We start from the raw sequence: 20782 nt of genomic DNA on the forward strand, positions 1-20782 counted from the left end.
TATTATATATATAGAAAATATGGATAGAATATCATTTCTTGGATATAATATACCAATTGAAGTAAAGAATATCTTACCATTGGCACAAAAGTTGGAGCAAGCATTCACAAGACACATCGTTGCACTGGTGGTATCCTATTTGAAATCAAAGAAAATAGATCAGAATCAACAAGAGTACGAAAAGTTCAATCAGATCACTAGAGACATACATGACAAGCTCAACATAAGCAGTAGTAACATCGTTGAGAAAGACAATACACTCGATTCCAACGTATCGTCGATCGTATTCACCGGTATCTATTATATTCTGAAGCTGGCAATCAAAACAAAGGTCACTGTAGAGTACTTTCAAACCGATCTAAATGAATTGAAGTTGCCCGCTCCATTCATTGCAGATCTACAAAATGTTTATACTAAACTGTATGTGTTTGTAAATCACTTCAAGAATCAATTGATAACAAACTATATTTATATATATAACTAACAAACAAACCTATAATTATCTTATCTTATCTTATTATCGAATAGTCGTAAAGAATTAATTGAAAAAGTACAAAATGATAAGATTCTATTCCCACAATTGGAAACATTTAAATGGCGTGTAGACGTTATCATTAGTAGCAGTTTTACATCAAGAGTGTTGAACCCAGTCATCTTGATGGAGATTACAGATACCAAAGGAAAAGAAAGAACATTCGAAGTCAGTTTAGATACTTTCCATAAATTACGTTATAATGTATCAAAAGTATTAAAAGATATGGAGGATTTAGATCAATTACCAATATTAAAGATCGATAAATAGACAAAAATACAATACAAAGCAACAACTAAACTACTCATTTTCATTCTCACTCTAACCCAAGCATCAAACTATACACATAATAATAATAATATCATTCGATTTGATTGAGCATATTTCATCAAAACAGCAAAACAAAACAAAACATATTTAAATAAAATATAAACTAAAATCTTATTTTTTGTAATTATAATAATAAAATTAATATTTATCTTTTTTTAATTAGTTAATTAATTTAATGTTTACGATAGGTTTGTTTACAACGTGATTCGAATGCATCTACCATTGTCTCTAGAGAACTACCGATGAATTCATCCATGAGTGTAGCGTAGAGAGGTGATCTAAATTGATATTCCAGTGAGCACACTGCCGTACAAGTAGAGTCGGTAGGTCCAGGCTTAAAATTCCACTCACTAACAAGTGCTACAAATAGATGTGAATCGATTGCCGATGCTTCTATGTATTTTGGTTCATCGAATTTCACTCTGGAGGTATAAGACTCTTTCAGATTACCATAGCCAACAGTCAACTCTGCCTCAAAGCAACTATTTGGATCAACCACTTTCTTAATAGTCGAATTCAAACAAAATGGTAGAAATTCTTTGTAGGATTGTACATTTACAACAACATCATACACTTGTTTAGGTGTAAATCTAAATATTGTTTTCAATTGAAAATAAATCAATAAATCAATAAATATAATTAAACAAATATTAAATATTTAGCTAAATATTTAATGATTAAAAATAAACTTACTTTAATACTTTGGTAATATGTTTTTTTGTTAGTTGTGGTGTTGAGGCAAAAGCAGATAAGAATGTTCTTCTGCATTGCAATCTATTTTGTAGTAGATTACATAATATTAAATTGGTATTTCTATATGAAGTTATTGTAGATTTAGATGATGAAGTTGTTGTAAAATCATATTTATTTTTATTTTTAAAAACAATTGTACTATTGTGTGTTGGTTGTAGTTGATTATATTTCACTTGATTATTACTATCATTATTATTATTATTATTATTATTATTATTGGTGTTGATAAGCAGCTGCTTATCGCATTTAAGTAAAAAGATTGACTTATTTATTTGTCCGATGGGAAGCGATGTTAAATTTTGTGTAATTATCTTTTTATTGTTGTTTAAAAATGAGTGAAATTTGAGCATTTTTGTTTTTTTTTTTTTTTGACTCTGTTTTCCCAAGTAAGATACCACCTATAAAAATAGGAGGTGGTGCAGCGCAAATCTCAAATAACAAAAATAATAAAAATAAAAATTTGTTTTTTTTTTTAAAATGTTGTTGTTATTTTTGCAACAAAAATAAAAAGCATTAAACTTTTACAGTTTCATTATACCACCAACCAGTTAATTATTTATTTTTTAAAATTATTATTCGTTCAATTCATTTATTTATTTTTATATATATTGTAACACCACTACCTTACCACCCACAAACACAACAAAACACAAATAAGCTCTTACAACACTAACACTAACACTACCAATAACAATTACAACAACAATAACAATTATAATTGTTTTTTTTTCAGGTACACTCATTAACTTATTTTTTCTATTTCCACCGTTATTTATAAATAAATATCAATCATCACACAAGATAACAGAATAACTGTCAGATTTAACCATATTTTATAACTATATTTATCAAGCATTATATTCAATTTTTTATTATTTATTTATTATTAGAAATATAAAAGTTTAAAAACTAATACTAGATACAACATAATATTAATTTATAATAAAAAAAAAAAGAGTTAACTTCAGTACAGTTCAATAGCAATAGATAATATATATAAAAAACATAGTCGAAATATAGAGATAGTTTTTTTTTATTTATATCTTTATTTTTTAAGTTTATATATATTTATACAATAATAAAAATAGTTATGAAACAGAATTCTTTTCATTTTTATATATTATTTTATTTAGTTTTAATATCTTTTAATTGTAAATTTCAAAATGTAGTATTAGCATTAGCAGTACCAGATTCGTAAGTAAAACAAAACAAACAAAGCAATTTAGCATATATAAAATAGCTAATTAGCTAATATGCAGTTGAAGAAGATAAACTAATTTAAATGTTTCAACAACACAGATTAAATGTTGCACCGACGTCGACGCAAGCAACAACAGGTTTAAATACAGTAGTAACAACAGAATATAGTACGAATAAAATATCAATTTCATCAACAACATCGGAAGCAGCAGAAGCGGTACCACTTTCACAAGCCCTTACACATAAAAGAAAAGAAACAGCTGATCAACCTAAAAGTAACCATAATAATAACAATAATAATAATAATAATAATAATTTATCATCGTGTGAAGTTTTTAAAGGATGCGATGCATGTTCAGATTCAGAGAAGCACGAGAGTTATTGTCTGAGTACTGGAAGTCGAAAGGTTTTGAAATGTAAAATAACAGACAGCGACCAAACACAATTTGTGTATCATTCTTGCACATCCAACAGTAAATTTACATCAACTGTATTATTTTTTGAAGTAAGTAGCAATAGAATATTAAAGAGTATCACATATTTATTAAATTCTTAATTATTATTTAGGTTGGAGTTTTGACTATATTATTGGTATCTTTATATTTTGTTAGAGAAAGAAAGAGATTCTTGTTACAACAAAACAATGAAAGATTAGCCAAACAACTGAATAAAGTTTAATATATAACCGATTTAAATATACAGCCACAAAACCAGTATTTAGTTTGTTTTATTAAAATTGTGAGAGTTGAAAGAAAAACTGTGTCCACAAGCAGGTATATTGTACTTCCATTTCCACATTATATTGATTATTAAATGTTAATTTTAGATGATATCAATCATAGATTGTATAGGGGAATAATTATGGTGTTTCCATATTATAATCGATTGATTGTATTTCGATTTATTAGAAAAGAAGTGAGGATGTTTTATTTATATTACGAAATTGGGGTGTTTCTCACTTTTATTATCTTTCTTAAAATTGTGATCACCCACACGCAATCAATTTTATTATAATGTGTCGTGGGGGTTATCATTGTGATGATAAAGTAAATGAATGTTGACAATGTGGTTCACATAATATATAAATATAGTATGTATTTTTATTATTATTTGTTTCGTATTCGAACAAACACATATTAAAAATGATCATCATCTATTCATTTAATTTAATAATTTTAACAATGAATAAATTTGAAAAAGAGTTTAAATTTACAACATAGTTAAAAGTAATTTATTCTTAACAAGAACAATAATAGTATAAATAATAATCATACAAATAATTAATAACATGTTAAATCAAAAACAACAAATTGAAATTTCACAACTCATTAAAAGTTGCAATGGAAATCATTTAATTTTTTCTATTCCTCTAGAGGTTCTATCTTCAATTCTATTGTTTTTAGAACCATTAGATTTAATACATCTCAGTGAGAGTTGTAAACTTTTCAATTTCTATTTAAATAATAGTTGGATTTGGAATCAACTTTTAGAACAATCAATACCATTCATTTATCAATCGATTTATCATTCAAATAGAACACCATTATGTTCTACAGATGATCAGATCTATAATAAAGATGAAAATGAAGGTTTAGAATGGTTAAATAATAATTCAAAAATAATTAAATCATTTTTAGTATTAAATAATAAAGAAACACAAGAAAATAGAATAATAAATAAATTTGTAAAATCAATTTCAACAAATAGTAAAAATAATGAATTAATAATAGGATATCTAAAAATATTATATTTTTATTTTATCAACAATAATAAAAGTTTAATTCCAATTGATTTTATAATAGATTTAATTTCACAAAACAATAATAATTCATCATTATTAAAAGTATCTTTCGATTTATTAAATTATTTAATAAAAGGTAAGGTAAACAATGAAAATTATTATTTAAAAATTATTATTTAAATATTAATAAAAAATATTATTAAGATGTTGAACATGATAATTATAAGAAGTTTGTTATTCAAATTCCAGCTATATTGTCAATATCCAAGAATAAGATTCAGGATCAGGAATTACAAAAATCAATATTAATTTTGTTTTCCAATATTCTATATGACAAAGAAGCTCTCAATATTTTTGGAAATAATGGTGGCCTAACCTGGTTGTCAAAGATTTCTAATATCCATAAGGATAATAGATTTTTTAATTCAATGTTTATTTTTATTCACTATAAAACTATCTTATCTTGTAAGTTATTGTTAATATTAATTTTATTTTTAATATTATTATTAATTTTAAAAATAATTTATAATTTCTTACTTTTTTTAATAAAATAAAGATAGTTTAAAATTAAAAGAAAAAGATGTCTTAATAAGTCTCATTGAGGTTTTAAAAAAGAACTACAACAATGAAAAGATGCATTTTAATGGAGTACTTTCATTAACTCATCTATCAAATTCAAGTAAGTTTAAATTTTTAATAAATATATAAACAATATTTTTAATACTAAAAACAAAAAAAAAAAACAAAATAGAATATTTTGTAGAAGTATTTAAAAAAAATGGAGTTATAGGTTACATTCTCTCTCTAATTCAAAAATATTTTGATAATCCAATGATGGTTGAATACTGTTTGATTTTATTAACCAATATGACATTCAATAGCTCTGATTGTTGTAAGAAGATTGTAAAGGAAGATGGTTTACCAATTCTACTTCACACCATGAAGATTGAAAATAAAAAAGTTCAATTCTTATCCAACAAGTCAGTTTTTAATATCCTTTATTATAGTAAGTATTTCTATTTTTAATTTTTTTTTTAAAATATTAACTAATTTTTTGTTTTATATTTTAAGGTTTACCAATAATTAAAAAATATATTTCTATTGAAAATATTAAATTAATAGTAAACTTGGCAAGAAATAGACAACAAGATGATCAAGACTCTCAAAACTATCAATCTATTTTAGATCTACTTGAAAAGAAATTAGACAATCCAAATATATATTTATTTAAATATGAAATACCAACCTATTAATTCTATATAAATAAATAATTGTTTTTTTATTTTATTATTAAAATGTTATTGTGAATTATAAAAAAAACTTTCTAATGAATAATATACAGTAAGAATGATGTTTATTTATTTGGTTAGTTTTAATTTAATTTTTATACATGTGATAAGAATATTAGATTATTCTTAACACTGAGGGTGGTTTAATTGTTTGTCAAGGATACGTAGTTAATTTTCTTTCAAATTTCTCCTCTCGCTCCTCTATCCGTCAAGTCAATCTGGAAGATTTCGATTTCATCAATCCTGAGGTTATGTTCCCATCATTGCCAGCGCATGCACCCTAAACTTGATCATTAATTGAAACAATCAGTTCGAGTTCAATAAGTTTAAATAATCAAAACAAAAACAGTTACATCTTCTCGACACAGGGACCTCATGGACAGATTTATCGAATTACATTATCACTGATCTTGGGATCGGATTTTAGTTAGTCTATATCATTTGTTGTCATTATATCGGATTTCTATATATTATGGCAGAAGATGCTCTTGAATTGATGTTGAAGATCGTCAATATCAAAGACAAACAATTACAATGTGGAAATCAGATCAAAAGTTTGATTGGTTGTCAGGATTCACCGATCATAAAGGAAATATTTATTTGCACAGTAATGACTCCAAATTCATCCGATTCAACTTTCAAAACAGAGTGTATCATCCATGATAAATATTCCATTTTATATTAAACAAAAAAAAAAATAAAATAAAAACTTTAATATTAACAAAATAAAATTAGAAAAATTATTTTTGAAAAACATGTAAAAAGCTTCTGTGGCTCAGTAGGCAGAGCATTCGGCTGTTAACCGAATGGTCGTTGGTTCGATCCCAACCAGGAGCGAAACTATTTAAACTTCTCATTACCGGATGCGGTGAGTTATGGTAAGTGCTGTCTTTAGCTTGATTCTCTGATCAACTCTATTAAACCTGTTCCGTTGGAAAACAACTGGTGTCACTTTGCGTACCAAGATCACCCATTACACCAATTACCACAAGCTTAACTTCTCAATCGCTAATTCTATCTCCCAAGGAATCACTGTCGATTGCTCTGCAACACATAAATTTAAATCTGATTGGAATCTAAATCCTTTCCAACTACGTGCCATCAAAAGCTACACACTCTCTAAGCTCACCTACAACATGTACGTCGATAGATTTACCGATGAGGAAGTCAAGATGCCACCACGTAACCAGATGTAGAAATAATGCTCTGAAAACAATATTTTAGGTCAAGAAGAGATGTACAAATAAAAATCTATAAGAATTTATTTATTAAATAAGAACCATTAATTTATACAGTAAATTGTTTAAGTAAATCAAACATTCTGTTATTTGCTAATTCTGGAATGGTAATAAAGTATTGATTAATAAAGTGTTTCTGTTTATAGTCAAAATCATTCTTCACAATCCAAACAAAAATATCTTTAGTAAAGTGACAAGAGTTTTGGAATTGGGTTCTGAGACCGGATTCAGCCCATTTGCTAGCGTGTTTTGAACCAATAGTAACCTGGAAAGCAGACAGAGTCTTTGAGGAAGGATTCCAGAAGAACCAATCAGCCACCTTGTAGTTATAGGCACGAAGAATGATAAGTGAGGGCTTAGACCAATCGATTTGTGATAAATCATTTTGAGCCACGATATATTGGACTATGTCCCATGCAAAGACGACTTGTGAACAAAGGGTAAATTTATAGCAGGTAACACCTTTTCTGTCATCTGTTTCTGTCACCTGTGAGGGCTGCACTTGTAAGAGGTTGTGTTCCAACAATGTATCAATAAGATATTTCTCTAGGATTCTTCCAACAGCATCTTTGGTCAACGATATCTTCTTGGAAAAGACAGATTGATAAAACTCTTGTACAACGAGATGGGTGGGTGTCATATAACGCTTAATTAGAATATCTCTGACCAATGGGAAAAGCGGCAATATGAGGTCTTCCTGACTTTTGTACAATAGTAGTTGGTTGAGAAATATTGATTCGTCTGTTACAGGTACATTGTGTTGCATAAATACAATTGCTCTTCTATAATCTTTGTGAAGAATGTCGGTTGTAAGGAACTCTTTAGAAAAGTAATTGTCTTGTTGAGTGATCAGTGATTTTCGCCACGACTTATACGATGTGAGAACATTATTGAAGGTGGAGCCTTGTGTTTGTTCTTGTACTTGTGATTGTGATTGTGATTGTGATTGTGATTGTGATTGTGATTGTGATTGTGATTGTGATTGTGATTGTGATTGTGATTGTGATTGTGATTGTGATTGTGATTGTGATTGTTGATTCTGTTGTTTCTTTTGTTCGTCTAATATATATTTGAGTTCAATTCTAATATTTAGATTGATTAGTAATCTACTCTAATTTTTGGATTGAACTAAACTTACGGAAAAAAATTGGTGAGATCTTTGATGGTCTGTATATCACTACTTGTGAGGTTGCCGAGATCTTGTTTGTGAATTTCTACCCATTCCTTGAATTCATTGTCACAGAAACCATCAAAAAAGTAAAACACAGGCCATTCATTGTCCTTGGCAACTTTGAGATAGTAATTGTTTTTTGCAGAACCAGATACAACTACGAGATTATTACACCAACGAATATTGTTGACAAGATAACTCTCTACTATTGAAAAGGGACAACTTGTTCTTTGAGAGTTGGTGAGAGAGTTGTGTTGATCAAAGATAAAATATACACAGAGATCTTGATCATTGCAATAAACTGATAATTGATCCATAAACAAGTATAACTGTTCTTCATTTATGATTGAATAGTAAGTGTCTCTAATAAATGAATCTCCTGCCAGACCAAATCCAGTTTCCAGAGCCTCTACGAAAAAAAGATAGGGATCACCAGCTGTCCAATTTGCACAGTCTTGGATGTATATGACACGATTGTTTGGTGCTTCAACTCGGAGTTTGACAACTATTTGATAAATGGAATGTGATTTACCTACTCCCTGTGGTCCTTGAATGTAAACTCCTCTTGAGTTGCGATAATTTGATTTGATGAACGTGTGTAATTTGTTTGTAATATCTCTGTTCACCAACTTTAGAGTGTTATCGTCGGTAAACTCAAACCTCATACGAGATGATATCAGTGCACTGAGAGGATCACGTGGTAGAGATACAATAGGACCATCAAACTTGGACTTTTTCATAGATTCCATGACTTTCTCAATCTCAGACCCTAAACTTTTCCTAGGAAAGCTTTCAACTAAGAAAAAAAAGGAATATTAGCTAGCCAGAGTGTTCTTTTTGTATGATGATGATGATGATGATGATGATGATGATGATGATGATGATGATGATGATGATGATGATGATGATGATTATTGATTGACAAACAAATAGTGATAATAATAATAATAGTATATAAAATTGCAATTGTACATGGAAAACTTCAAGTTAGATTTAAGGCATGTCAAGAGAGTGAGAGACTTTATATGGATGTGTAATTATTAAATAATGTGTATCAGTGTAACATCTTGCTATTTATGTATGGTATTGTATAGCTTTAAAATATGTATTTGTTTATAAGTGTTTGTTGGTGTAGATGTATACCTGCATCCGTGATCATCTTATTGAGGTATTTGTCAAGGCGATCAGGAGTACGAGCATCAGCTGCGCCGTAGGCATTGATGATGTATGTTGCTTTATCCTTTGACTTCTTGAGGATGTCTATGCACTTGTCCTTCAAATATGTCGAGAGGCGAGAGGCTTCGATGGTAGCGAGAGCAACTTTGGTGTTATCATCAGCCATGTTGGTATGATGCACACTAATGTTTGGTTGTGAGTGTAAATGTTGTCTTGTATTGTATATATCTAAATGTGAGAAATGATGTAATAAGTAAGTTGGTGAAGGGAATATGAAAAAAGAAAATTTGGGGGAAAAATAAATAAAATAAAAAATAATAAACCAAATTCCAATCTCATAACTAAATTTGGGATAAATTGTCAATCAACACACACATTAGTTATTTGAATGATAACTCCCTCATTATGCCACCTTGATGTATGTTATCTCATTGGAAACAAGTGAATGATGTCAATCGAGACTACAATTGGAGGGTCTGAAAGAATCATACAAATTCCCAATCATTCTTCAATTTTCTTTTTTCCAAACAGATACACAAAAGAAGAAGTATAACAATAATGAGCACTCATCAAACATTATCTAAATTAAGTCATCATTCAATTAAACAACATCCAGAGCTATACCATACAACTGTACATGGAAAGAAGACATTGATTCACAATCCAGTTTCAATTATATCAGAGACATCACATCAAGTAAGATGGAAATTCATAATCTTTAAGGACAAAGCAATATCGACATCTGAAAGATGTAAGTAAAATGAAATTTTTTTAAAAACAAATGAAAAGCACAAAATTAACTTTTGTTTCTCAAGAGAATAAATCAATTTAAATATTAGATCACCACCCATTTATTTATCTTTTTGGTGTAGAGAGTTCTGGAGTTGGTGAATATTCAAAATTTTGAGAATCGATGCATAAACCTGATTCCAACGATGGGATCATACTTAGATCTAAAAGTGAATCGTCTGCTGCAGAAAATGAACAAAAAACACTGGAACAACTGCAAACTTCTCACCACTAAGTTACCTGCTTTCCTAGAACATCTCTCTTACAGACCATTCTGATTATATAAAATAAATGAAAGATTGGCAAGGTAGGTATCTTGGAATGATAATTTATTGGTTGTATCAATATATTCTTATCCAATTTATACGAGAAGAATATGTAATAACCGGTTGGAAGTCTTTCAATTTGGATAATATAGTGATAAAAATGATACTAATTGGATAGTATGTTATGTGTTTCTGATGGTTGTATAGGGAAGGGCTGCGAGAGTCATTCTCTGAATTAGGTGTACTACTAAACAGTTGGAATTTTATAAAGTGATCCTGGTTGGATAGAAAATTTATTGTTGTTTGACAGGTTGTTGTAAAATGAGCTGCGAGAAGTGAGTTATTTAGCTGAGTGGGAGCTGCGAGGAGGATCAACTTACGAACTAGGGCAATGGTGCTGGCAACGCAATAAACAACGCATACTGGATGACTTTCTTCACTTGCTTGGATATCTTGGAAGCTTTCTTCTTCTTCTCGGTGAGATAATTCTGTTCTCTGAATGTGTCGTACCGATCTTTAGGAAGGACGAAATACAAGTATATTGTGCCACCCCAGTTCCGAGTTGATCGATGATATCGGACAGTTTGTTCATCACTGGTGGATGCTCATTCGAGGTGGTGACATGAAACAGCTGGTTGGGTTTGATCAAAGAAGGGAAACAAATAAATGAATTTTGTGTGAGGTTTATAAAGTTTTTTTGGAAAATAAATAAAATAAAAAATAAATAAACAAAATCCAAACACTGACTGTTTAATTAAATAGAACTTCCATCCATAGTAGAAGAAACCCCTGAATTCAAGATATGGCTACAAAGATGACATCTTCCGTTCTCTCAACGTAGAACCATCTGCACCACCAACACTATCAGACAAAGACATGGATATAGATTCCTGTTAACAAAAACAACAACAACAACAACAACAACAACAACAGTACACAATTAACTAACATTCTAATATATTGTTGGTGCGAGATATTAAGTTTTTCATAATCAGTTGTATCAATGCTTATTTTAAATCTAAAAAAATCTTATAAGTAAATTGCTATTTATACACAGTGAAGTTTCACAGCACTTGATCAAAGAAGTCTATAAAAAAAAAAAAAAAAAAAAATTCAATATATACACAGTGTATTAAATTTTTTTATAAATAATTTGATTCACTAGTGTGAGAATCTGTTGATTGAACCTTTCATTTGACGATAACTTTTTGTCGTGGTTTTGGTATAAAAAGATCCTCAAGGTATTGAGGTTTTATTCTGTTGATGGGGAGAATCTCGTCTGAATTGTCATCATACAGGACATGAACCATACCATCTTTGATTTCTGTACAAGTTCCTGGATGCCAGGTCTGCTTCAAGGGTTAACAGATATAGGAGAAAGAGAAGAAGAGTACACTGACGATTCACATGATGGAGAAGACAACACATTAACACCAATGAAACAAGGATTACAGTTACACTTGCCATCATTGAATATCATTGCTGGAATGACAGAGTCTGGACAAGACAAACCTATTGAATCTATTGATCAGACACAATAGTCAAGAGGTCAATCGCATATATGTTCTATGTCCAACTGCAGACCTCCAAGATCATTACTCATTTCTAGATAGTAGATACGTATACAAAGAGCCAACAGAGGACATCATCACCAAGAACATACAGAAACAAGAGGAGAGGCATTCAACAAAAGACTGCGATAGTATTGGATGATTGCATAGGAAGTGTAGAGTTTCAACATAGTAAGTTGTTTGACAAATTGACGACTAGCAGTGACACTATCTCATCAGCATCTTCACTCTCATTCAAGACCTCAAGAAGTTATCTCCAACTATCACGTCCACTTAAGAAATCACTCTTTAAAGTTATATCCCATTTATTAATATCGAAACAAGACCTTTTCTACATTTCTCTCAATCAACCTTTTGATAGAAAGTACTATCCTAAGAGGTATAATACCTCAGGTATTACTACTTTACAAAATTGTCCTAAGAGCCCACGGGCAATACATTGACACCAACTCGTGATAAAAACACCTCCTTAGTGCAAAATTCAAAAAAAAAAAAAATAATTTAAGAAGGTGTACTTGTGGAACAGATCATAATTAGTTACCTTCCCTTTAGGCAAAGTAGGAAACCCGTTGGTTACATTTAGATGTTTCTTCCAGAAGGAAATCTATTCTGTTCTATTCAACCACAAGTAACAATGAATTTAATCTTGTTTTTTTGTTTTTTTAAATAAAGATTTATTTATTGTTATATGTTTAAAAATATTGTATAATTTATATAAAGTATGCTTTTTTAGAGTAGAGGTGGTGGTTCGTCTCTCTTTCCACCGGTGTTTGGATTGAAAGCGGTCGATGTCAAAAGCCCAACTGATGTAGAGGTTCCTGCTGTCAATAAACCAACAGGACCTGTTGCTGGACCAGTAATAAAGAGATCGTGACTTTGGCTCGAGTAGGATGACCAAATCTCGGATTTATCCAAAATGGCAGTGATTTGAGGACCGTGTAGTGGGTCGGTTTCGAATGATTTGAGATAGTTTACAACAATGGCTTGGGTGGCTGGTGAAATACCCTTGCCTCTCTCGAGCAATTTCAAGCTGCTATTGATAAAATCGCTTCTCGATGCTTGTTCAACCAAACAAGTCTTTTCACATCGGTTGAGTTTCAGTAGTTTACCAATACATTCGGCTGTGAGAGCAAGGTTATCGTTTGGTAAAAGTATAATTCTAGACATGTTGGACCAGAGTGATCCAATCTTGGAGAGATGGTCGACACAAACCTGACTGTCAGACATTGAGTGAATAATGTTGACCATCAACGAACGAATCTGAGCGGTTGGATGACCGAGAAGTGGGAGAATCTTCTCGATGTAACCGGTCGATGGCAATTGGTCAGAGATGACATTGTGGTGTTGGAATAGCGAAATGATGGCAAGCGATAGCTGTTGAATCTTTGGATCGCTACCGTTGTCGTTGGCAGCCAACTTGATAAGAGTATCGAATACTTCGAGCAAGAACTTTCTTGGATTACGTAGCGACCAACCTGGTTGCTTGAGGAACAATGAAATGTATACACCACCGATGAACAACTCGTTGTCACCCATCTCGTAGGAGATTGAAAAGTCTTCGGCGATCTTCCATTGGTGATTGAGCGAACCATTGCTAACCAAGAAGCTGTAGTATTGTTTCTGTAGGTTACCAATGATATCACGGAACTGAGTTCTGGTGTTGTTGTTCCAAATCAACTCTGGATTTTCGTGGTCGGCATCAAACACCATCACTGTCTGTTGTGGATCTTCACCCATGGTCGAGGTGAACACTGGTGGAATGAACTTGGTGAGCAACAGCGAAACCTTTGGACCGTGTACTTTGTCAATAACCATTCTTCCGAGGATTGCACATGACTTGACTCTGTTTTCCAATTGGATTTGGTTGTTGGCAAAGACGTCTAGCAAGTAAAGAATACCGCAATAGTTGATAGTGTCAATGACATGCTGTGAGAGGGCAACCAGCGAATAGATAACCTTGAGAACCAACTCCAGAGTATCCTTCTTTGGTTTGGTGAGAAGCTGTAGGAGATATGGCATCAAATTACCGTCTGGTTCATTACCGATGGTGGCGATATGAGTGATACACTCCATGTTGGAGGTGACCAGTGTGAGAACATCGAGAGTGAGTTTCTGGATCTTGGCGTTATCTTCATGTCTCAAGAACATCAACAACAATCTCATTCTGTTGTTAGTGTTAAAGTTGGTTGGTGAAACCTTACCGTGTTGGATTACGTTCTTAAGTGCCTCGAGTGCCATTGACACCTTGAGTATATAGATATCCCAGAGTTTCTTGTCTGGATTTCTCTGTGGAACCTCGTTGGCGTTTCTCTCGCTGGCCAAAAAGTCGACCAAATGTATAAACAACTCTGAGATTGGAGTGGTGGCGTTGGTTGGTGCAGTTGGCGATGCGTTGTAGACACGTAGGTAGTATCCACCGACCTTGATCTCGTTGGACAACGATTTGTAAGAGAATCCATTGATGCTGTATGGATTGATAGCCGATGGGTTGAGGTGAACTTCGTCCAACTTCTTGTTGAGATACTCCATGAGATCCTCACGAGTAGAGTTGTTCCAGATGAAAGCAGCGGTTTCGTGCTTGGTGTTCATCTCGGTCAACAACTTGTGGTAGTGTTTGCTTGGGATTGTACCGACTGGCATCTTCAAACGAACGACAATATGAGTCGAGAGGAAAGCAGTGATGGTGTCACGTACCTTCTTGTTGGTCTCTGTTTCTGGGGTGTTAAGGAACTCTTCGACATTGACAGCCGGTGCCTTCTTGGCGTTTCCGAATTGAGTTGGCTTTGGAATGCTCTTGGCTGGCAGTGCGAGTGAGGAGGAGGATGCTGGTGAAGATGGGGTGACTGGGGTGGCTTGGGTTGGTGTACCTGGTGCTGGTTGAGCTTGGGTTTGAGCGGTGGAAGGAGCTGGCGATGGGGTTGGAGTGGCTGGTGCGGCAGGACCGGTGAGAGCCAAAACATTGGGATCGATGACTGGCATGGCAATGGGACCTGTATTCTTTTGGACAGCTTCGGCGGCAGCTTTCTTGGCTTCCTTATCCTCTGGCTTGTCGGATGGTTCAGAGTAACCTTCGATATCTTCCTCACTCTTGATACCAGACAATCTACGAAGTGCACGCAATGACATACGAGCATGGAGATTGGCAATCATGATACGATTCGATTCAATGTTGACTTCGACACCACTGTTGACCAAAGTATGGTCGTATCCAAAGAGCAAACGCATCAAGTGCCAGATGACACCGGCGTTGATAATACATTCTTGGAGTTCGTCGTCTACTCTGGCGAATTGGTAGACGGCTTCGAGGGCATGAGTTACAATGTGTGGATGACTGTATGAGAGATAGAGACACTTGCAGATATTCTCAGAGATCTTGAATTGAGCGTTGTTGGCAAACAGTTGTTTACGTGAACCTGGGAATTTAGCCATGACACCATAGGTACGAAGCAGCGAAGAAGTGACTTCACCCGGAACATCAGATTCGGCAGAGGTATCGTTGATATTGAATTTCGAAGTTGGAATGGTGATGAGAGCAGACGATGCAGTTTTCTTGGTTTCTTCAGTATCGGTAGCGCTTCCATTGGGTGATTTGTCGGCGGGTGGAGCATCTTGGTTTGGTTTTGGATCTGGGATGTCGCCCTTGATTTGTTTACCTGCGAATGTTGGCGAGACTGGAGTGGTCTGGATGATAAGAGTGGAGATCTCGAGCTTCTCAAAGACATGGGTGACAGCTTGGTCAAAGCATTTGGCAATGATTGGAACACCATTGTTACGTGTGATCTCCTCAGAGTTGAGTGGCGAAGCTTCGACTGTGAGGTAAAGCAAGTGAGTGGCTGGCGAGATGAGTGGTGTCTTGTTGGAGGTGTTGTATGCCTTTGGATTGGACATCTGCTCGGTGATCAACTTCCAGAGTTGAGTGTAAGCTGGGTACTTGAATGGACGGAACTGGTCGAGGAATCTAGTGTACAAAATCACCTGGGTCAACAAGATCAGTGAGATCTTCTTGTCGCTACCACGCTCATTGTCGACGTTGTTGATGGTAGAGAGCAACTCATAGGATTCCTGAATCTTCTCGAACATCTCACGACCGTCTGGATTCTTATCCGGATGGTATTTGGCAGCCAGCTTGTAGTAGGCCTTTCTGATTTCGTCGTCCTTGTAGTTGTGAGCTTTTCCGTTGGTTCCCTTGTTTGGCTTGAGATTGAGAACCTCGAGAGCTTCGTCCACTGACAGGGTTTGTGGTGCCTTGACTGACTCTTCAGCCCAGACAGAGAGAACACTCTTGAACAACTCCAATGGCTGCTTGATTGGCCAGTTGGGGAATCGCTTGGTATCACAGAGACGCGAGAGATAGAACGAGTGACAGAAGAGTTCACCTTCGAGCTCCTCGTAGACAATCTTGGGAATGGGGACGTACTCATAGATGGTGGTGGTGTTGGAGTGCAAACGTTGTGGCAGCGAAGCCAAGTGCAGCTCAATCTTTTCACGCATCAACTTTCTCATCTTGCTATTCCAGATGGTCTCGGGATCGTCGTTGTCACTGAGGAACTTCGAGGCAAAGTTCTCTGGTGTGTAGTTATCGAGGAAACAGATCAATGCCTCTGGCAACAATGGGAAGAGAACCGAGTGTTTATTCGCCTCTTCGGTGATAAAGAGCTGCTTGTTGTGGATGATTTGCAACAGTCTGACCATTGGGAGGATGTTGGAGTTGGGGTACAACATCATAAAGAAGAATGCACCAGTCAAATAGAACTTGGATGTGAATACAGCATTGTCGAGGAGGATCGATTCGAGTAGTGTGCAAGTCTTCTCGACGAGCATGTCTTGGCCGGACAAGATGACCTGGACGATACGTGGGAGTGCCAACGGTTCGCAGATGATACGCTTGACTCTTGGGAGAGGACGGACAACTGCACCGGTGGTTGGGTGACGAGTTGGACGGAAACTGCAGAGTGCATTCAAGATGTCGAGGATGACGCTACCGAGCTCGGACTTTGGTAGGACACCACCGACGTTTCCGTGAGTGGAACCATTCATGATGGTCCAACGCAACTCTGGGATGGTGTAGAGTGGTTTCCACTTCTCACTACCCTGTGCCCAACATCTAGTGTTCTTATTGATCTTCTTGTTGTTGTACAACTCGAGCAACTCGGTTCTCGATACTGGACCGACACGAGTGGCTTGTGTGGCGGCGGCAGCGCCAGTTGTGTCGGTGGTCGACGATGGTGCAGCAGCTTCAACTGCGTAGTACCACTCTTGTAGCATACGTCCCTCTTCACCATAGGTATAGTGAGTGTGAATCAAGGTGATCAACTCTAACAAACGGTAGATACCACGGTTATCGATAAAGAGCTTGGCATTTGCCTTGACTTGGAGCAAACTACGAATGAACAACAAAAGACGATCACGCAAAATAACATCAAAGGTGTTCTCTAACAGGTCAATGAGATGTGAGAGATTGGAGAATGGATGAGTCATCGATGGATGATTGTTGTAATGAGTGAAAACCAGTGTCATTGCACGAAGACACAACGATTTCTGATCGGGACTATCGTTCAAGAGGAAATTCTGCCAGAGTTCATTGAAGAAATTACCTGGGTTGGTCAAACGAATACCCTTGCTAGTACCATCGACCAACAACGAGATGTAATATCCACCGACACTGATCTCCTTCTTCAACGATGGGTAGAGAACTTCAAAGTCTTCGTCGTTCCAAGCGACGATCTCACGACCGGCAACCTCTTGCTCCTGTTGGAACAGACGCATTTCATTGTCCATCGCTTCACGCAACTCCTCACGAGTAGTGTGATTCCAGATGAGATTGGCATCACGATGATCCTGTGAGAATTGGTATAGGAACATTGGCCAATTCAAAGCCTTCAACGGCTTTTGTTCACGCTTGGCACGGATCACAGCCTTGGCCATGAGTTCACGAGTCTTTAAGATCTTCTTCATACGCCAATTTGCAAAGATACCGAGTTTGATTGCTTTGGGACCGGCAGCCTCTTGATTCTTGAGTGCCTCCTGCTTGGGTGGCTCTTCGGTGCTGTCGAGGAACTGCACCAAACCTCTTGGGAAAACACGCTCCAACAACTGACGACACACCAGATTCTCGGCAGTCCACAAACTTACCAACAGCTTGGACATCTCTTTCTTGGCAGAGTTTCTAATGTTGGTTGGTGTGACGACACCCGGTAGCACCTTGAGATAGAGTGCATCGTGAATATGACGCAACAAAGCACCCTCCACCAACGCAATGATTTGCATCTGTTTAGCCATCTCTTCGTCACCCTCATTGATAACGACCATCATCAACATACCGGCATTCTTTGAAATCGAGGGACATGGATGCATGAACAACTTGAACAAATCACGACCCAAACTTGCAACTCTACCAAGTAAATCATTGAAAATCGGAGCATCTGTTGTTTCACTGTATGGTTCACACAAAATCAAAGTCATCAACTCGATTGCTGCATTCAAAACCAAAGCACCAGTACCTGCAGATGAATGTCTTTGAATAAGCTTAATTTGAGAAGGAAAGAAAGATTAGTAAATGGTTATTGATATTTGAGTTTGTTATATATTTTAATACTACATACTTCAAAAATAGTCTTATTTAAATCAAGACTCATAAAGAGTTCACGTTTGTTCATTTGACATTGACCGGACTCGTATTCACCTTCGAATGCTGGTTGTGTCAAGGCGATCATGAGTTCAACACCGTAGTAGGCGATGGTATCCTCTACACATTGGATGGAACGCTTCAACAGGTTGATCAGTGGGATCTTGCAGTGTGGGAAATGAGTGAACAGCTCGAAACCGACACGTGTAGCGACGACACGTCTCAACATCTGTAGCACCACCGAGATGAGCTCGGTGTCGGTCTTGTCGTCGGGATTCGTCGAGATCTTGACACCACTCAACACCTTTTGAATGCAATTCAACACGACCTTACCGTTCTTCTCTGCGAAAACATTCGACAATCCAGAGTATGGAATATTCGATACGAAACCATCCAAACTCAAAGTGATCTGTGATATATTTAAATTCTCGAAATCAAATGATTTTTGTTCAAATAATCTTATATATTGTTCTTGTACATCCTATTATTATTATGTATAATTATAACAGTCAAATGAATGAATTAGATTAGTAACTATAGTGATTTAGATTTGAGTTATTAGTTTAGTTGGTTAGTTATTACCTCTGATGGAGTGATATGATGTGGAGTAATCTTCATTCCTCTAACGATTTGAGATGTGAATACAGTTGCATTGGCATTACCTGCACCTCTACAGAAATCAATGACCGAAGCAATCAAAGCATCTCTTGCTGACGAAGTGTATGTCTTTAACAATCCATCTTTATATTGAATCGATAGTTTCTGTGAATCTGATTCGTATCTAACTAGACATGCAATAGTAGAATATGATCGAGTTGTTACAATTGAATAATTAGCAATATCTCTTTCAACCAACCTTTTTTTTGTAGAAGAAAAGAAAAAGAAAAAAGAACATATACAAATTAGTAACAAATTGTTATGTTGTTGAAATGAATGTTACTTACTTGGTTGTCGATAATGTTAATAATCTTGCAACTGGCGATTGATGACGGTTACTGATTTTGTTGACTGTGAAATCGATGATGGAGACGAGTGTCTCTTCGTCGTCACGACCGTGTCGACGGATACGGTGGTTCGGATAGTCGGCGAGTGGCGATGTCGATTTGGTCAGTTTGATTTCGTGACCGACGTACTTCTTTGAGAAGACGATGACGTTCTCGATGAACTTTGGATCGTTGATCACAAAGAGATCGCAGGCATCGTTGGGACTCTCGGCGCCAATATAAAAGAGATAGGCGTTCTGATTGTCGGCGAGCGACTCGATCTTGGTGAAATCCTTAAAGAAATAGGATGCACGGATCTTTGTCTCTTTGATAGCGGAACTGTTGTTGCTGGCGGCGGCAGCGTCTTGCTCCTCGATCGAACAGCTACACACCGTCAGAACGACGTCCAGCCAACTGCCATTACGCTTCAGCTTCTTGGCCGAGTAACTCTTATACATACCGGTTGCCAACTCACGTAAACTCATCTCATAGACATAGCCGGCACGTCCCAAATGTCTATAGTTCACTTGATCCACCGATTTTCCTTGTTTCTCCGCTGCCCTAACAACAGTCAAAGATCTTTGTAAATCAGTTAACAACTCTTTATATTTGAGAAGAAGAAGAAGAATTAGAATGAAAAAAAGAATGAGAAGTAATAATAGTTAGTTAGTTTAGTTAATTTTGTTTACATTTATATATATGTATATTGATAACACTTTACCTGCACGATGATCAGATTCAAAATTCAATGTATCTTTCTTCTTTCCATCCTTTTTGGTTACGATTACAAGTTGGTTAGCTTGCTTTTCGGATGGAGATACATCGGCAATGCCAGTTTCCCACTGCCATTGGTTGGTGTTCTCCCAGGTCGATGTATCATGAGTCGTCAAGTGAATTGGATCGATCGACATAAATCTCTTCTTCTTCTTCCATGAGTGTTTAATCGTATACCATAGTGAAAGTGATCTATGATGAGCTGAAATAAACTCATCAATAGAAGTGCCCGGTGCTGGATTACCTGACATCTCTATTCAAAATAAAATAAAAAAATAACAACTAAAACCTTAAACCAAAACTACTATACTATACAAAACTATCTATAGATTTGATAACTATAC

At 35.2% G+C, this 20782-nt stretch overlaps 9 protein-coding genes and 1 non-coding gene across 10 annotated transcripts; 6 read left to right on the forward strand and 4 right to left on the reverse strand.

Moving 5' to 3' along the window:
* Positions 1-19: 19 nt before the first annotated feature.
* Positions 20-802, forward strand: commd5 (COMM domain-containing protein 5; the record flags this gene model as incomplete). The annotated part of the gene is made up of 2 exons (XM_020577527.1): positions 20-420; positions 529-802. 2 exons carry the CDS (start codon positions 20-22, stop codon positions 800-802), a joined length of 675 nt encoding a protein of 224 aa, XP_020431975.1.
* A 232-nt stretch (positions 803-1034) lies between these two features.
* coq10-2 (type II toxin-antitoxin system RatA family toxin) lies at positions 1035-1965 on the reverse strand (the record flags this gene model as incomplete). Its single annotated transcript, XM_020577528.1, has 2 exons — positions 1035-1452; positions 1556-1965. 2 exons carry the CDS (start codon positions 1963-1965, stop codon positions 1035-1037), a joined length of 828 nt encoding a protein of 275 aa, XP_020431976.1.
* A 932-nt stretch (positions 1966-2897) lies between these two features.
* Positions 2898-3493, forward strand: PPL_06675 (uncharacterized protein; the record flags this gene model as incomplete). Its single annotated transcript, XM_020577529.1, has 2 exons — positions 2898-3320; positions 3383-3493. The coding sequence occupies 2 exons, from the start codon at positions 2898-2900 to the stop codon at positions 3491-3493; spliced, it is 534 nt and encodes a 177-aa protein (XP_020431977.1).
* Positions 3494-4103: 610 nt separating this feature from the next.
* On the forward strand, positions 4104-5809 carry PPL_06676 (F-box protein; the record flags this gene model as incomplete). The annotated part of the gene is made up of 6 exons (XM_020577530.1): positions 4104-4521; positions 4618-4692; positions 4761-5021; positions 5113-5235; positions 5308-5562; positions 5679-5809. The coding sequence occupies 6 exons, from the start codon at positions 4104-4106 to the stop codon at positions 5807-5809; spliced, it is 1263 nt and encodes a 420-aa protein (XP_020431978.1).
* An 800-nt stretch (positions 5810-6609) lies between these two features.
* On the forward strand, positions 6610-6682 carry PPL_06677. The gene has a single exon. It is a non-coding gene; the product is annotated as a tRNA-Asn (tRNA).
* A 254-nt stretch (positions 6683-6936) lies between these two features.
* PPL_06678 (uncharacterized protein) lies at positions 6937-9596 on the reverse strand (the record flags this gene model as incomplete). The annotated part of the gene is made up of 4 exons (XM_020577531.1): positions 6937-7051; positions 7164-8165; positions 8222-9050; positions 9398-9596. 4 exons carry the CDS (start codon positions 9594-9596, stop codon positions 6937-6939), a joined length of 2145 nt encoding a protein of 714 aa, XP_020431979.1.
* Positions 9597-9988: 392 nt separating this feature from the next.
* Positions 9989-10189, forward strand: PPL_06679 (uncharacterized protein; the record flags this gene model as incomplete). The annotated part of the gene is made up of 1 exon (XM_020577532.1): positions 9989-10189. The coding sequence occupies one exon, from the start codon at positions 9989-9991 to the stop codon at positions 10187-10189; it is 201 nt and encodes a 66-aa protein (XP_020431980.1).
* A 96-nt stretch (positions 10190-10285) lies between these two features.
* Positions 10286-11363, reverse strand: PPL_06680 (uncharacterized protein; the record flags this gene model as incomplete). Its single annotated transcript, XM_020577533.1, has 3 exons — positions 10286-10401; positions 10866-10958; positions 11330-11363. The coding sequence occupies 3 exons, from the start codon at positions 11361-11363 to the stop codon at positions 10286-10288; spliced, it is 243 nt and encodes an 80-aa protein (XP_020431981.1).
* A 423-nt stretch (positions 11364-11786) lies between these two features.
* Positions 11787-12593, forward strand: PPL_06681 (uncharacterized protein; the record flags this gene model as incomplete). The annotated part of the gene is made up of 3 exons (XM_020577534.1): positions 11787-12025; positions 12118-12435; positions 12566-12593. The coding sequence occupies 3 exons, from the start codon at positions 11787-11789 to the stop codon at positions 12591-12593; spliced, it is 585 nt and encodes a 194-aa protein (XP_020431982.1).
* A 192-nt stretch (positions 12594-12785) lies between these two features.
* dnajc13 (DnaJ like protein) lies at positions 12786-20689 on the reverse strand (the record flags this gene model as incomplete). The annotated part of the gene is made up of 7 exons (XM_020577535.1): positions 12786-18581; positions 18659-18801; positions 19015-19162; positions 19264-19537; positions 19626-20048; positions 20121-20265; positions 20386-20689. The coding sequence occupies 7 exons, from the start codon at positions 20687-20689 to the stop codon at positions 12786-12788; spliced, it is 7233 nt and encodes a 2410-aa protein (XP_020431983.1).
* Between the last annotated feature and the right edge of the window lie 93 nt (positions 20690-20782).

Source organism: Heterostelium album, assembly GCF_000004825.1.
Source record: "Heterostelium album PN500 unplaced genomic scaffold PPL_scaffold6, whole genome shotgun sequence".
NCBI classification, from domain to species: domain Eukaryota; phylum Evosea; class Eumycetozoa; order Acytosteliales; family Acytosteliaceae; genus Heterostelium; species Heterostelium album.